General features: G+C 32.6%; 1 protein-coding gene across 1 annotated transcript in view; it reads right to left on the bottom strand.

The window, feature by feature from the left end:
• Positions 1 to 10163, bottom strand: part of LOC134238820 (E3 ubiquitin-protein ligase MIB2-like) — a 29234-nt gene extending 19071 nt beyond the window's left edge. Inside the window, exons 1-4 of the mRNA XM_062720930.1 lie at positions 10160 to 10163; positions 9841 to 10053; positions 8942 to 9122; positions 5223 to 5320 (exon numbers count right to left, since the gene is read on the bottom strand). Coding sequence (XP_062576914.1) covers positions 5223 to 5320; positions 8942 to 9122; positions 9841 to 10053; positions 10160 to 10163 — 496 coding nt within the window. The remainder of the gene's footprint in view (positions 1 to 5222; positions 5321 to 8941; positions 9123 to 9840; positions 10054 to 10159) is intronic.
• Between the last annotated feature and the right edge of the window lie 7178 nt (positions 10164 to 17341).

Genomic DNA, 17341 nt, shown 5'->3' with positions numbered 1-17341 from the left:
ATTTTTTTACGACCTCAACTCAATCTTAGATATCGATTATAAGAAATTGTTATCTCTAAACTTTACGTCATATAGCTTACTATGACGTCATATCATATAGGCAAGTAGAATATTTGGATGTAACCTTAACCTACCTGCGAAGATTTTTAAAGATTTACCTCATATAAACTTTGTTTCCCTATTGTGACCTCGCCATACACCCGGGGGCCATGTTTGAACAATTTAGAATCTACACTACCCAAGGATGCTTTCACATATTAAGTTTCAGCTTTTCTGGTCTAGTGGTTCTTGAGAAGAAATTTTTTATGACCCGACCCTATTTTTTTCTTTTCTTGATTATCTCTCCTTGTGAGGGGACTTTGCCCTACAATTTGACAATTTAATTTTCTCATTACCCAAGGATGCTTTGTATTAAGTTTGGTCGAAATTGGCCCAGTGGTTCTTGAAAAAATGTCGGAAATGTGAATTGTTTACAGACGGATGGAGGGACAACGGGAAAATATGATCAGAAAAGCTCACTTGAGCCTTCGGCTCAGGTGAGCTAAAACAATATACAAATTAAAATCACTTCTTTCGTCTATGAGTCAAACAAGTGTTCATGTTGTATACAATACTACATATAACATTGTTGAATGTACTATTTATCATTGTGTATTATATTTGTATTTTTATAGAGGGCCTCAAGGAAGAATAGTGCTCGCACTAATTGATTCACCCTCTTTAAATAAAATATTATTATTATTATTATTATTATCAACACGTTGAGGGATAATGTCATAACCTAATTTAAAACACTAATTTAAAAGTTAAGTAATGGATATATGCCGAATACTGTTCTATATGTAAAATTATCAGACTGTTTGAGGCCCGTTAGGGCCGAAAACTGTCTAATAATTTTACATATAGAATAGCATGAGGCATATATCTTACTTAAAACATTGCCATTTAAATGTCCAGAAGTTACCTGGAGGAGTCCGATAATAACACAATGGGAGTTTAGGCATCCATTGTTTCTACCCGTCTGATAAGTAGATAAAAGAAATGAGTGAACGGTAAAAAAAGTGAGTGAACTCTTGTTTCATTAATTTCATTCATTCAATGGCAGTCGTTTCGTTTAGCAGGACAGGGGTACGGTGGTGAAAGATTTTTAGGGGGAACATTTTTATTTATGATGTGCATAAATTAACATTGATACTGATATAATTTTGGGTGATATTTTAACCATCACCATGGCAAGTCAAATGCAGATTTTTACCGTAGCTGATTTTTTAGCTTAGAAACTGGAAATTCTCAGGTTTTGAAAGTGTGGCCGTCAGGGAACAAACATGAAAGGAGATTGCAGAATTTTTTTTCAAAAATGGATTTAAATTCGCTTATTCAAAGTGCTGAATCAAAAACTCTTTTAAAGAGTGAAAATTAATGTTGTGGAAGGTTTAAACTCGGATTTCTTTTCATGGATTTGCTATTTTGTATTGTGATCAACTTAATTCCCTTGCGTTTGGTTTCCCTGAATTTTTTTCCTAACATTTTTATTGGGGGTTTCTGGACATATTAAATTTTAATTTTACTCTTCTTTTTGTTTTTTAAATACCGTCCGATTTTGTATCATTGCCGTCCGATAATATATTATCAGACTGGTAATTTTTATTATCGGACGGCTACAGGTAAATTTTTAGACTGCAAGAACAAAGGCTTGACGTCACAGCAATGTTTTAAGAGTTAAAGATTCTTCGATAATCTTTTAACAGCCCGTTACCCACGAATGCTTTACACTTTTTTAGTTAAACTCCGCAAAATGATCCTTGAGAAGAAACTAAATGAGTTAAAAAGATCACAGACGAACAGACAGGCGGACGGTCGACGGCAAAGAGGTAGTCAGAAAAACGCAACTTTCAAGTCAGTTGAGCTAATTTCATTTGGAAAATTTCGCACTAAATAGTACACCGCATATTTGAGTTAATTTCACAATATGCGCCTTATCAAAGCTTTACCATCTTATGTGTCATCATTCTCCTCCTATTAAGTGAAAATCTGATAAAAGAGTTGAAGGTGAACACGACTCGTAAATAGGCATACGCCATTTTCGATATCGTTATCTACGATACATCAACACTAGGGTATACTCGTCGCATTCGTTACACCTGACTGCTTTATTGTCATGTTAATCGTCGTGGAATGGCGACCCGTGTTCGTGCTGGTTATCTTGCATAACCGTTGTTTACATTTTATTGCAGCTATGCGTATCAGTGTTGTTTGTATACTGCACTGACCTGTACAACTATCATTGTAAATCTATTTGGTATCTTGCTTTCCTGCATAAGACGACATAGTACGTCATTTTTCTCGCTACCAAGTCATGTACAGCATACGTCCGTCTACTCCGGTGTCGACTGATTACAATGAACATTGACAAAGTTCAACCTTTTATATACGTGTCTGCAGAGTAGCGAGAATTGAGAACAAAAATGGCGAACACATATATACCTTTTACGAATCGTATTCAGCTATAAGTCGCTATTTATTCATCCATACATTATCGGTACCTGGTCACGATGTTTACGAGTTTTCTCCCCTTTTATGTGCATCAATGAAAGTGAAATTATCTGATTTAATTCTTGTATTATAAAATATTCCATAAAAATGTACGGTTTTTTAAATTAAATTACACTCGAAAAAAGTAACTTGAAATTTGAATTGTTGACTTTAATATTGCTCAATGACAAATTTTTAATGGGATTGAAATAGATCGATTTGTTTCACACTCTTCCTGAATTGGAACATGTCAAATGGTCAAATGGATATTTTTTTTTAAAAAATATGGTAATTACCTTCTAAGCAGATTAGGAAAGAAGAAAAGGTTATTTAGTTGAGTAATCGTAAAAAATGAAGTAACTTGTGCTATTTTCGGTGCATTTTATTCAAGTTCAAAGAGTTTCGTATGTATATTTATTATGTTCTTTGATTACTGTTCATATGTATGGACAGAAAAGGTCCAAATCTTTGGGAAAAACCTTAAAGTTATTCAAAATAAAACAAAAAGGTTTTTTTTTAATCATAAGCCTAGAGCTAGGATCGATTGAGATATTCTAGATAAAATAAACACAATTTTTTTTCAGATTGTAATAAATAGTTAAGTCTTAACCATGTCTTCGATATCAATCAGAACATGCACTAAATTATCTATATAAGAACTGTTCCAGTTTTACAATGCTTTTAGGAAAGCATCGATTTTAAATTATCATGTACCCAGGGTCGGAACATAAAAAGTTTAAACTGGAAATCTATTCCTTTGCAAATGAAAACTATAGCTAGAAAAGCTAGTTTTAAATCATACGTCAAGTTGCATCTAAAACACGAAGCTCGTGAAGGGAAGAAAGTATTCATATACAATATTTCTTTGAGGTTGTGATACATTATTGTAAATAAATGTACTTTATATTAACCTTACAATTTGAACAGTGCATGTATTTGTGTAATTTTGTGTGATGAAGTTGAATTAAGTTTTTTTTCCTGCAATTTTTATATCTTTTTTTGTGTGTAAATAGACTAATTATATCCCGAATTTGGTTCCGTAGTTGAGAGTGTTCGAAATAAAGCTATCTTTTGTATAACAGGTTTGGTCAGGGAGAGTCGTGGCTGTTTGTCAAGAGTGTGGCTACGTCTTTTGTCGTTAGGTCGACGCGTACGTTTCATGGCGAATTCCAGAAGTTGGTCTGGTACACGGGTAGCCAGGAAGTCGGTAATTTTCTTCATGTGCATTTCTTTTTCCAGCCGGTAGGCTATTTACTTTTGTAAATATTTTTCGGGTTTAGTAGTAAGGTTACGGATGTAATGTCTGCATTTAATGCAGTTTGCAGTTTGAGTTGTGTATGAGTTTTAGATTAAGAAATTATTGTTTCAGTGCGGAGGGGTTATGAGTATAAACCCAGGGCTGAAGTGGTTTTTAGGATCTCAGGAGGGCATTTAAGTCATTGGTCGAGACGGGGGCCAAAACAAGTTGACGACGTAGATCGTGGTGCAAACAGACAGCGTGTGTGTAGTGGAATTGGTGACAGTTATGGCAGTATAGAGGGGAGTGAATTTTAGTGTTATACAGTGGGAGACCTGTGAGTCCATGACTGGAACTAGAGGGACGCAGTGTTCGTAGTATGGGGGCCCAGTGGTGTTATCGTTGATGTAACTTTTTTTCTACGAAGTTTAATAGCCAAACTTCCAATTCAGTTTAAAAGAAATTAAACATCGAATAGTTCATTTAGTGATAAGATCTGAACAATTCCCTAGAAAACGCTGTGGATCGACTAATCGCCGTGCGTTAGATTTTTGAGCTACACGTAATCCCTCGGTCAAAAGCTAGTCATGCTAATTCGCGGTTATATATTTTCATTTTGACGTCATAAAAGAACGACACAAAAACACAATGCTTCGTGACGTATTTCATATAACAAAATGCAAGAAAATAAGATGTAAACAATAAAATAGAATGATTGCATTAGAATTATGGAATAACTGTCTTTTAATTTGGTATTTGCGATTAATAATGATAAGTTAATCTATAAGTGAATATTTCTTTTTAAAAGGCGATCTTTACAATTTCAATTTGTATCGCCTACGCCTCGGGAAATAGTCCTTGTCTTGGGAAACTGGAATCTTGCTAACTCCCTCAATGATATACTTTAACTGTATAATAACAAGAAAACTAACTCGTTATGATGTGATAACTAATTCGTTATAACAAGATAATTAGCTCGATATAACGAGAAAGCTAACTCAATATAACGAGAAAGCTAACTCCTTAAAATAAGAAAACTAACTCTTTATGACGAGATAACTAACTCGTTAAAACAAGATAATTAACTCGATATAACGAGAAAAATAACTCAGTGTAACGAGATTACTAACTCGTTATAATGAGATACTAACTCGATATAACATGATAATTTACTCGTTAAAACGAGAGACTAACTGATTATAACGAGATATTATATCGTTATAACTAGTTAAATGTTTTTTTTTATCTTTTCAGAAATAAGGCTATTCGGATTTCGTAGGCATCCTTGGGTGAATATTGCAAAGGAAAATACACAACTATACACGATATCCCGCACGTCACATCTTACATGGCACAGCGTTTGCAAAACATACGAAGGTATGTTAAGGCAGCACACAGATCAGCATTCGGCGAATTAACACTTTCTTGTGATGCAGGGGAAAAATAGTCATACCTTTTTTCTTGGGATATTCTCTGTATCTGACTTCTTTTTCAGGAAATATTCCATATGCAGCAATGTAATCCAGATTTCTTCGAGGTCCCACATCAAAGCTTAAAAAAAGAAAAAAAAAGTAGAAACAGTATACACTTATCCACTGGTTGTGAGTAGGATAGCTCTTTTATCAAACCTGCAGCAGGGAACTATTCCCCGAGGGCTTGCCCGAGGGGAATAGTTCCTGCCAAGGGTTCGATAAAAGAGCTATTCCACTCACAACCAGTGGGTAAATGTTTTATTATACTGATGTATAATACAGTTTTTGAGATTTGATTTTTTTTTTTTTTTAGTAAGATAACACTACATGAATAATCTGACATTATGATGACGTAACAATGCTACTGAAGTCATTTTGACATCATCAGTCAATAGACTTATCGCTGGACATCAAACTTGGTTGCAAAAATTGGATGAAAATTTTCCGAGGGTGGATAGCAAAAACTATACCCAGGGGTATATCTTTGCTATGCGTGGACTATCAAAGATAGCTATTTTACATTCTTTACTTTAAATAGGAAACATTTTAACAGAAGTATAATAATATAAAATTTATTTATCGCATATACATGACAAATAGTATGTACATAAACAATAGAATGCACACATTGGTATCAAACATACGGATATAACGAACAGTTTTCATGATCTGAAATCCATAAAACACCTCAAAATAGGAGCAGAGCAAACACAAAGCTCCAAACATCAGAGATGGGACAAGGTACCATGAAGGAGTTAGATTCCTCGGCCAACCGGTCACACCCGCCTTGTTACACTTTGTCAAATGTTTCATCACCTTATTTGTCAATAGTTTACCTCATTTTGGAAATAATTCATACGTAGAGCATGCTCTTGCGTATCAAATCAACTGAGATGTGTAATATCCGTTTAAAGTAAATGAAGGTATATTGCTGCATAAGTGAAAACGTTGACGATTGTAAAAGTAATGTCATCACGTTGACCACAGTGTTTGGGTGTTAAATATCTTTTTATTGTAAAATATCAAGATATGAAACAAATGTCAGATTCTTTGGTATCTTTTATCTAAAGCGCACTGGGAGATACCGTTTTAACATAAGAATTGAAAATAAAAACATAAAATGACAATATGTCGTCGATCTATCGATATTGGACGTCGACATATGTGGAGTTGAAGGCCACAGCAAGTGTTTTCCTCTTTTCAAGCATAAGATTTAGCACACATTCTGCTTAATATGAATATACAAATTGGTCTGATAATAATCGGATACAATTGATACCTATGGGAATTCCATTATATTGTTTGAAAATTTTGTCCCCAAAAGCCATGTACATATCCCCAATCAGAAACTTTTGGTGTCAACATCAAGATACTTGTGTGAACAATTAGAACGTTTCTAACAAAATATTTTGCAAATGACCAATGGTAAGATAAGTAAATTTATTTTTATTTTTATTTTAAAAAAGAAGCTGTCAATGTTATCTTTGCTTGAAAATCCTTTTTGATTCCTTGATAACAGAATATAGGCTCTGATCTGCGATTTTGGATATTACAAATCACCCTTAACAAAACAAAATACCATAGTAATATATAGTTATATAGCTATATTTTACTAAAGTAAATCAAATTTCAAAAGTTTTACTCTAGTAAATCAAAATTCCAAAGTCTACACCATATTAAATCAAAGTTCCAATGTTTTCACCATAGTGGATCAAAGTTTTTATTTAAAAAAAAAAAATTAACAACTTATGAACTGTGTACACTAATTTTTTTTTTCAGCACTTTGATTACTTAATTCTTTTAAGGTAGTTGATCTTGGGTACATTTAGATGGGACTGGGTTTTTTTGTCTCCTCAATTTGAATATACAAAGTAATTAATTAAAATGTCTTACATACATTTAACATTAGGGAAAAACATGTTGACTTAAGTAGTTGAAGCAAATATTTTGATTCTAAATGACACAAATTTTATTTTATAGTATATCAATTTTTTCTCCAATTAGTAATACTCACGATTCATCTGCATGAAATTAAAATTAAATAGATGTTTAAAAATATTGCTTAATTATCGGCATAAGAGACAACTTTTACATTTAAATTAATGTCTTTTATATTTTTCTTTTGGAGGGGGGGGGGGTCAGGTTTTAAAAAAAAATCTTCAAAGTTTTAATCACTCTTAAGTAATGTTGAAATTTCATACAATGTACATAATGGGAAGCAAAAACGGGAAGTTCTACTTACCAACATGAAAGTGTTATTTTCTTTTCTTTATCGTGTTTTATACAAAAATGACTAAAATAAACACAAACTCCCAGCAAAATTAAGTTAAACTACATACTTCCATTTTAGATTCAAACAAAATATCTTTAACTTGTCTTTGTTTATCTCTGGTATCAGTCCAATATAAACACGTATTATACATTCTAATTCTGTCTACGGTCAGCCAATAGACCGCTCGTTCAATTCAAACATTTTTTTTTTGCTATTGTTGGATTATGTGCATATCATGCAAGCGAGGGAATTAGGGATATTTAAATTTCAAATGTTCAACATAATAACAGCAGATACGAGCTTATAAAAATTCCTACCATTTGATAAAAACAATATCGCCCCAAAAGAAATCTACATGCCATGTAAAATATTATGACACTTTTCCCGTCATGTCACATCAAGTATGCAGTGTATGGACGTCATATCTGGGAAGTTAGAAGCTACTACAGTTTGAAAAGTTGGATATTTTAAGGGCAGCCTTATCCTAGTCTTCTTTGAGAAACATTTTGAGTCTTTGGTCTGGTCTTTAGAATGAAAAACACAAAGACCCATTAGGTAATATTCCATTCTAAATATTACGATGTACTACAGTGTCATTCAATCTTAAGATGTAAAACAATGTGCTCAGAAATCTATATTATTGATGTTGTTTTGTACCCTATATAAATAATAAACATTACTTGATACGTTCTTGTTAACATTTTGCACACAACTATAATTTCTATTCCAATTTTTTTATGTTTGTCGAAAACGCAATATGTAGGTATGTGGAAAGAGTGGAGATCACATGCCGTTAAATCCAAGCATATTGCAGCATCATAGACCAATAATTTTTTTTAGGAGACAACTGACCTGAAACTCTTTGCAGGCAAATATATCAATATGCTTAATTTCATCTAAATTTTCTGGACTGGCGAAAGGTTGAAAAAAATTAACAATAGTCTAAACCAGGTTCATCAATTCCCTAAAATATCAAATTATCAGTAAGTAGTATGCTTCATTTTAAAAATTATTCGAACAAGCTCTTGATTAAAGAATAAATTGAGAGACAAAAAAAACCATAAGCAGGTGATAATAGTGTTATTGAAAAATAACTTCAAATATGAAGTACAATGACGATAGAACAGCTAGTGCTGGATACGGGTAAAAATTTACAGACCTCCATAACAAATATCGGCGTTTTCTTTAGAGTTAAATATTCTTAAGATGGATGCAAAACATCAAACAAACAAACATTTATATGTTGTTAGTCATCCTTTATAGTAAATATTCAGATAACTATCCCATATGAAAGAGATGTTGTAATCCCTGTGTTTTAGTACAAGTTCACTTTGATAAAAAAAATATGATAAAGAGAATAATTTATCAATTATAAGGACTATAACTACTCTAATTCCTACAAACATTAGAAAAGAAATGAATATTTACCCCAACGAATCATCGTCCAATAGTCTTTGAAAAGAATGATTTTTACATTCTTTGTTTCCTTTTTTAGACATGTAACATAATGTACATAAATCGATGTCATTACATTCTAGGCATCTCCACTTTATTCCTTGTATGGGAAACGTATCACATGATTTGCAGGTATAATATCTATGAATTGCACCTTATAAAAAAAAAATAAAAGTATATTGAAATTTCCAAAAATATACATTTTTGAAAAACCTTTGCCGTAAATAATACGTTATGTATAGGATATGGGAAAAAAACTGTACCCTTTAAATAAGTGTTCCTTTGTTGTGTCCAGTAAGAATTTTCAGAACAAGAAAAATTTTATCCATAAAATGTTAAGATGACGAAGAGTAATCAATCCTGAAATCGACATAAAAGAATTCGGAGTTTGGTGAGATGCTAGTGAGAAGTAGGCATCCCCTATCAATTTCTTTTTATCATGAACACATGTATGTTATCGGATGAGTTCATGGAAATAAATGTTTAACAACTGGATATAATTTTGCATTTTTTTCTCATCTCACTTGTGTCTTTTTCGTTATTAAGACCAAAAAATTTGAAACAGAGAACGCTGAAAAACTTGATGATTGAACAGAAGTACGGAGGAATATGCACCCCTTGAAAATCCGACTCACAAAAGGGCGAACATTTAGTTTTTATCATCTTATCGGAGCATTTAAATGATCACAAATGTTTGATAACTGTCGACTAAGGTACTCATTGCAATAATTTATAAATATTGTAATAGGATTATAAATTTTCTATATTTTCTTACTTCTAGGGGCCTGGTAATAACACATCAAAGTCTCTTTTTATGTTTGAATTCTTATTTAAATAATTTTTCTGTTATAAATCAATTAGAAATACGTTACCTGATTGTGCATTATCGAACAGGCGAAGCTCGTATATGCCATCTTTCCCAGTTTTGTATTGGTGTACTTCATCTTGACTGTCCCATTGTACCTGAACTTCCTCGTCATTCTTAATACTGCACACAGTACCAACATTCCCAATGCCACCGTCATCTTCATTATTTTTAGGCCAATCCTTTCCTCGTACAACTCGCTGTCCAACCTTGACTTTATCTTAAAGTAGATTTCATATTAGATTTATCATAATACATTCTGAAAGACTAGTATTTCAGCTCTAATTTTACTCCTCTGATATATAATACCAAAAAAGAGAACATACACATGCTTTTAAGGTAAAAAAAAGTTTTATGAAGACACAACCTATGTTTCAAGTAATAAATATTTAAATATAGGTAACTTTTGTACAGTTTTTGCAATTATCTGTACCTATGAAGAACAATATATTTTTTTCAGCTTATATAACGACAAGATTAAAGAATTTTATCTTACAGATCTAGAGTCCTTCTTGTATAGATTACAATGTATTTTTTTCACGGTTGAAAGGCCAAGGACATTGCTTAATATGTCAAAATGCATATACGGTTTGCATGTTTGTAATGTTTGTGTATCAGCTAATTGCTAAAGTAGGGGGTTTTAGTAATAAATGCTTAATAAATCCAATTTATTATGGCAAAAAATATCATGCATTTTATTTTTGTAGAGTACTGATTAAAAAGTAGAAAAAGAAAAAAAAGATCAAAACTCTTTCAGACACAATACTGAATCTGAAGAACTTTTTTCCAGCATTAAACTTGTGTGCTCTTATTTAATATTTTATATAATTTTTGGAATATATTTCCATCTCTTTTAGATTTCAGAACTGTTTACGAAGAATTTGAAGTATAATCTAATCTTTGTTTCTTTTGTAGTATAGAGATCACTGTATAAAATGATCCGTTGATGATATATTTATTTCGTCAAAGAAGTGGATGGAAATATGTCTGTCCTAACAACAAAAGCATAGTTAACTATACTTTACAATTTTTTATTATATTTAACTATAGTTAACACTATAACTTACTATAGTTTACTATAGTTAATTGTGATTTACTATAGTTAACTATAGGAAATCAAAATTTTTTAGAGTGTCAAAGTTTTCGCCAAAGTTTTTTCAAAGTGTCAAAGTTTTCATCAAAGTTTTTCAGAGTGTCAAAGTTTTCGCTAAAGTTTTTTCAAAGTGTCAAAGTTTTCGCCAAAGTTTTCGTCATTTTTTTTTCAAAGTGTCAAAATTTTCGCCAAAGTTTTTCAAAGTGTCATAGTTTTCGTCAAAGTTTTTCAAAGTGTCATTTTTTTTGCCAAAGTTTGTCAAAGTTTTCGCCAAAGTTTTTCAAAGTGTCAAAGTTTTCGTCAAAATTTTTCAAAGTGTCAAAGTTTTCGTCAAAGTTTTTCAAGGTGTCAATGTTATCACTATAGTAAAACAAAGTTTTCAAAGTGTCAAAATTATAACTTTAGTTAACATTAGTAAACTATAGTTAACTATTGTATTTTTTGTTAAGGTGAGGGCTGTTTTTTTTTCTTCAAAATTGAGCATTGCATTTTCGTTGTTTAAGAAGACAGAATGTTTTGAGTTATTTTCTGAGTTATATAATTTGGCTTTAATTATATAAAAGTCAAGATTTAAGATATTTTTTTTATCAATATCTATCCCGAGTGTATAGATATATCCTTTAATGAAAATTATCTAAGAGGAAATATGTTTAATACCCCCTTCGTAAATGCTTTGGATTGGTACTCCGAAAAACGTCTCATCGGGGTAAATATGTGAAGGAACATGTTGGGAACTTTCACGAATCTATAAAAAACATACATAATTTCAATACATGTGCATGATGAACAATAAGATGAGATACATGTATTAAGATTACGATCAAATTCAAACTAAAAAGTCAATTCAGTCCATAGAATTCAAGAAAAGAGCAAACACCTGATGTGGGATCGAGCGTTATGAAGGACTGACTATCCTTTGCCGATGAGTTAAAACCCTGCAAGAAGGTTAAGGCTTCTAAAAGCTTAATATGTCTCATGCATTAGATACATTATATGTAATTTCGAATTCGGTTTTGATTTTAGTTTGTTCGGTTTTAGAGGTACAACCAATATGCTAGGAGAATTTTATTATGTGTTATAGGACAGCATTTTGTTTTGTCACATGGCTGTTTATGGGTACTTGCAATTTTTACATAATATTTTTAATATTTTTACCTTTTTGCAAATTAAAATTTTATTTAGAATACTTTTTTTTCAAATACGTCTTTTGCAGCACTTTTACGATCATCTCGGGGATAAAAACGGGACTTTTCTGTATGCTTAACAATCTATATTAAAATGTCATTTTCGGAGTTACTAGGTCACAAAAATTATAAAGTGACATTACAATATGTGTATATTTTTCTGAGCTTTCCAAAGATATTACATTCAAGAATTTCAGTGAAAAGGTTAATTTGTAATTTAACAGTTGTCAGAACTTTTGAAATGCCCCTCGTAATGAGCCTTTTGATATATCAAAACTCTAGAAAAAGAAACTTTTTAAAGCATACTTTTTTCCATTTTAAAACCCGATTTTTGATCAAGAAGAACGAAAAATGATTTTGAGAAAAACATTCAAGATAGACATAAAATAGTTTTGCAGTAGATGTCATCTCACATTTTCGTGACAAGTCATGCTCATATGCGTCTGCAGACTGAAACTGGTGATTATTTCATTAATCACGATGGATTCATGTTCCCATGGTTACCGACATAACCAATATAACCGAGAAATCTATTTCAATTCCTCCGTTTAGATTTGTACAGGGACAGAGATTATCTAGCCATAGTAGGTTTGATAAGTTTTATTAGTAAAATATATTTTTTAAAAATATAGGGGATAGTTAAGCACACAAATCTCACGTATTTTTAGTAGGGGTGGGGTCAAATAAATTCTAAAAGAAGTGAAGTCTCAAAATTCCGTTGACAAGCAAAAAAATAAATAAATAAGTTATTAAAATGAAGAAAAAATACCTAAAACAAACTAAGAGGCCGATCGACCTTAACACTTACCTGTGTAACTTTATCTATTCAGATTCTCCCTAACGTAATACCAAATGGGGCCAAAAACCCTACCCCCAGGGGGGTCATGTTTTTAACAATTCAGAATCATAACTACTCCAAGATGCTTCCATGAAACGTATGGAGATAAGGAAGCGTATTCAAGATCAAAAGTCCATAAAACAACACAATACAGCAGCTGAGCAAACACAACCCAGGAACGCTTTCATATACATTTCAGATTTTTTCTTCGCGGACATTCATGTTAAGCTAACAACCAAGCTCTATGACTAACATGATGACTTTTACTTTTCTATTGTCAACTTCCCTTACGTATCCAACAATATACCATCATCATCTGCATACGGAATTTATCCATCTCAGTTTATTCGATATGCAAGAGCATGCTCTCCTTATGAACAATTTCTAAAACGAGGTGAATTATTGACAAACAAGTTGAAGAAACAACAGTATCAGCAGTCTCGTTTAAAGTTATCATTATGCAAGTTCTTTGGTCGACACAATGACCTTGTCAGCAAATACAATTTTTCATTATTATATCATCTTTCCATTATTTATACACTGAATTGACGACAGATAATTTCCTGATCATGACAAGGAGCACACAGCAGACGTGACCGGTCGGCAGGGGATACTCACTCATCCATGGTACATGATCCCACCTCCAATCTTTTGGAGGTCCGTGTTTGGTTTGCGTGTTTGCTTTGTTCCTTTTGTATGTATTTTGTATTGTTTTATGAACTTTGATATTGAATACTACACCTTATCGCCATTTTTTATCATTTACAATTTGATTTCACAATAAAACATAATTATAAGGAATTATTTCTAGTTTGTTGGTTATGTCAGGGTCATCAACGACAGTTGGAAACGTGAGATCATCTATGCACAACAGGCTGGACCAAATTATCGCAAATTAAGTAACGTTTCCAATTATTGCTGTAGCCTTGGCATATCCAACACACTAAAGAGTGATTTCTCACGAATTACCTCGTCATGAATGTCCAATTCTGAGCCAAAGAAATTGTCATGTTTCTCGAACCATTTTTCCTAAAAAATGAAAATATGCATATTTTACCCTGGTTAATGGGACAGGACTGGTAAGTTTTATTTATCAGCATTTTTTTTCATTGGGAATAAATGAATATTTTATTTTCCTCATTTTTATCCCCCCCCCCCACCACAAGAACAATTATAACAGTACATCATTCAATATTTCATATTTTACATTATCAGTATATAGAACTAGAGGTACTGTGAGCAATGAGCTCACTAAATGATACCCCCCGCCTCCCATAATGTCCATGTTTTGCTTTATATTATTTTACGGTAATGTGTAAAGAGGAATAACTCGTCATATCAAATGTTATCCAGAAGCTTCTTTATGTGACGTCTTAGGTAAGCATATAATGGCAACGTCCATGTTTTGCTATGGGACACCTAAAATACGTGTCGAATAAAAAAATAAAATAAGAGGTGCACAATGGCAATATGTAATAAAGATTCTGTGAAAGTTTCATTAAATTTCACTCAGTAGTATAAGAGGAGTTGCGGATAAGAGATGGGTACCCCAAAGCGTAACAAACGAACGGACAGACGGACGGACGGAAATACCGATTACTATATACCCTCTTACTTTTCAGTCGGGTGTATAAAAATAAAAGATATGTACTTTACGTTGTCTTGTGAATGAAAATCTTTTCTTTTGAAAACTATATTTAAACATACTAACTTTTCAAATCTTAAGATGTCATGACATGCAGTTTGTGTTTATTTTACTCTTTTAATCAATTCTTTTAAAATTGCAAAAAATACATACTAAGCCACTCTCAGTTTCTCCTTCAGTTTCATAGATATCTTCTAGCTTTAAAAGATAAAATATATTAACAATCATGCAAGGAAAATATTATTTAAATGCATGCAACATGATATCAAACCTCTCTTTTTAGGAAAAACTTTGTTCAATCCCTTTGATGATACTGACATATCTGAATATGATATATGATTACCTTTAGCCCCTATAAATTCAACTTCTTATTTCATCTGATGTTCGAAATTGAGGAAATAAGAAAATCTAAATGTGAAATTATGTCTCCTTTTTAAAAGAAATTATGCATTTTCACTACAAACACAATCCAATCTTCACACCAAAATTTTTAACCAGTATATTTGTAAAAGATATCAGCATAACTATTCATTTAGCTGAAGATTTTCAAAAATTAACAAATTTCCACTGTATCAGTAATATCGCCCACTGCTCCCAAGAAACATCGGAACCATTGAACCTTTGTCCACAGGTTTTAAAATTTTAAGAAGAAATGCCACTTGTAATAACTAGTTTTAATTGTAACGGGGACCGTTACAGATGTTCCCCAAACGCTCACCAAATCCCTTTTTGTGCCATTTTCCTGTAGGACATTTTTAGAATATGCTCAGTATCAAAGGATTTCATATAAGAATTATTAAAGCTACAATGATAGCAACTATATGTTATTTAACTCATTGCACGGGCACGCACGCGCACGCACGTGCAAGCACATACAAGATGATTGTGGCATGTTGTCTTAACCATTAACATTTCTTTGTGTCGTGAGAATCAATAAGACAAATCATAAAAAATATGTTACCGTTTTTCAAATATATTGGTCATTTTGCATATGTTGTGCGCGTGCACGTGCATGCATGTGTCCTTGCATTCAATTTTGATAGTAGCATAATGTAGTAATCTATTATACCTATCCATATTCTAAATTTCATCCCGTTTTGTTGAGAACCAAGAAAGTTATCGGCATTTAAAGTTTCAGCCAATCAGATTGCAGCACACGTGCATGCACATGCTTTTATGATAATTCTTATATATCATGCTGTAAATCTTCATAATGTATGACTATGTTCAAAATTTCAAAGGATTTTATCAAAAAACAAGAAATATATTGAGACTTTAGTTTCAGCCAATCAGAGCGAAGCGCACGTGCATGCGCGTAAGATCTTGCTAATTTGACCATGTCGTCATTTCTACCCTTCTAATATATCCTTTCATAATGAGTTTCAAAGCATTTCATCAAAAAATAGAAAAGATAACTTAATATACATTATATTGGCCATTTAACGTGTTGCACGTGCACGCTCTTGCAAGCATGTGCGCGCAAAATGACCTTGATTCCGGAAATCTACATCACATGTCTACTGACCCTAAAAAGGTTTTACCTTAGTCGGATGTTTAGTTTACAAGATCACTCCTGGACAAAAAAGTACCCAGGAAGAAGAAGAAGAAGATGAAAAATAACTAGAGCAAAGCTCGTTGCAAAGCAACGAGTAGGTCTTCCGTCCTGTTTGACCAGAAGTAACTTTCTTTTTTAACAAAAATGAGAAATAACGCCTAAAAATGGTTTGAATCCTCTAAAGCTATGTTTATTAATGCGAAAATAAACAAATTTTTGCTACTTCCAGTTTAACCGGAAGTGACGACGACGTACGGAAAATTTATTTTTATGCTCCCATAGACATATATTACCCAAAAACTTAACAAGAACGGCAAAAATACGCGTCTTTGACTACTTCCGGTTTGGCCGGAAGTGACGACGCCGGACGTATTTTGACGACACCGATAGATTAAGCTTGACATTTTGAACAACTTTGATTCTTTGACGTATTACAAATTTTCAACACATATTGAGATATATAGGAAAAACTTTTGGCCCCTCTAGGCCCTTAATTTTAGGGGCCAGTCCTTTTTTCGAGATATCATTTGAAAGATCTTTAAATTCTACACTTCTTTTGTTCAACATGCTTTAACAAAATATTTCTAGGTAAAAAGTTATTGTAGAAAAGGTATTAAAAATTTGGAAATACTTGATAGGACTATTTTCGGGCCATAGCGAGAGTCTTCGTTTCGTACTTCCAGTGGTTGAGATATACCAAATACACATCTCCAAAGGTTGCTCTATCAGCACTGAAAATTTCATGCTTCTGAGTTTAGTGCTTTTTGAGAAAACTGCTGGACAAAATGACCCTCTAAAACTCGCAAAAAACTCCGAACCGGAAGTGACGTCATCAAATTAAAAAAAAACGCCTTAAGTTCATATCATTTGTCATCAATGCTGAAAGTTTCATGAAAATCCATCGACGCATTAACGAGAAATCGCCTGCACACAATCGGTAAGAATAATAATAATAAGACTAGAGCAAAGCTCGTTGCAAAGCAACGAGTAGGTCTTCCGTCCGGTTTTGACCAGAAGTGCCGGAAGTGACGGAACAAAAGAAGGCATTGAGCTAAGTAGTCTCCAGTGACTTTATAATTTCAATTTAGCATCAAAACCTTCAAAATAAGCCATTTTTTGCTACTTCCGGTTTGACTGGAAGTGACGACGACGGACGGAAATACTACTTTTTATGCTCCCAGAGACATATGTAA

The sequence above is a fragment of the Saccostrea cucullata genome, unplaced genomic scaffold, assembly GCF_032062105.1.
Source record: "Saccostrea cucullata isolate Sc308-1 unplaced genomic scaffold, CSIRO_AGI_Scuc_v1 ctg257, whole genome shotgun sequence".
NCBI lineage: Eukaryota > Metazoa > Mollusca > Bivalvia > Ostreida > Ostreidae > Saccostrea > Saccostrea cuccullata.
Note: the sequence above shows the minus strand (reverse complement) of the source record. Positions and strands in the feature narration are given on the sequence as shown.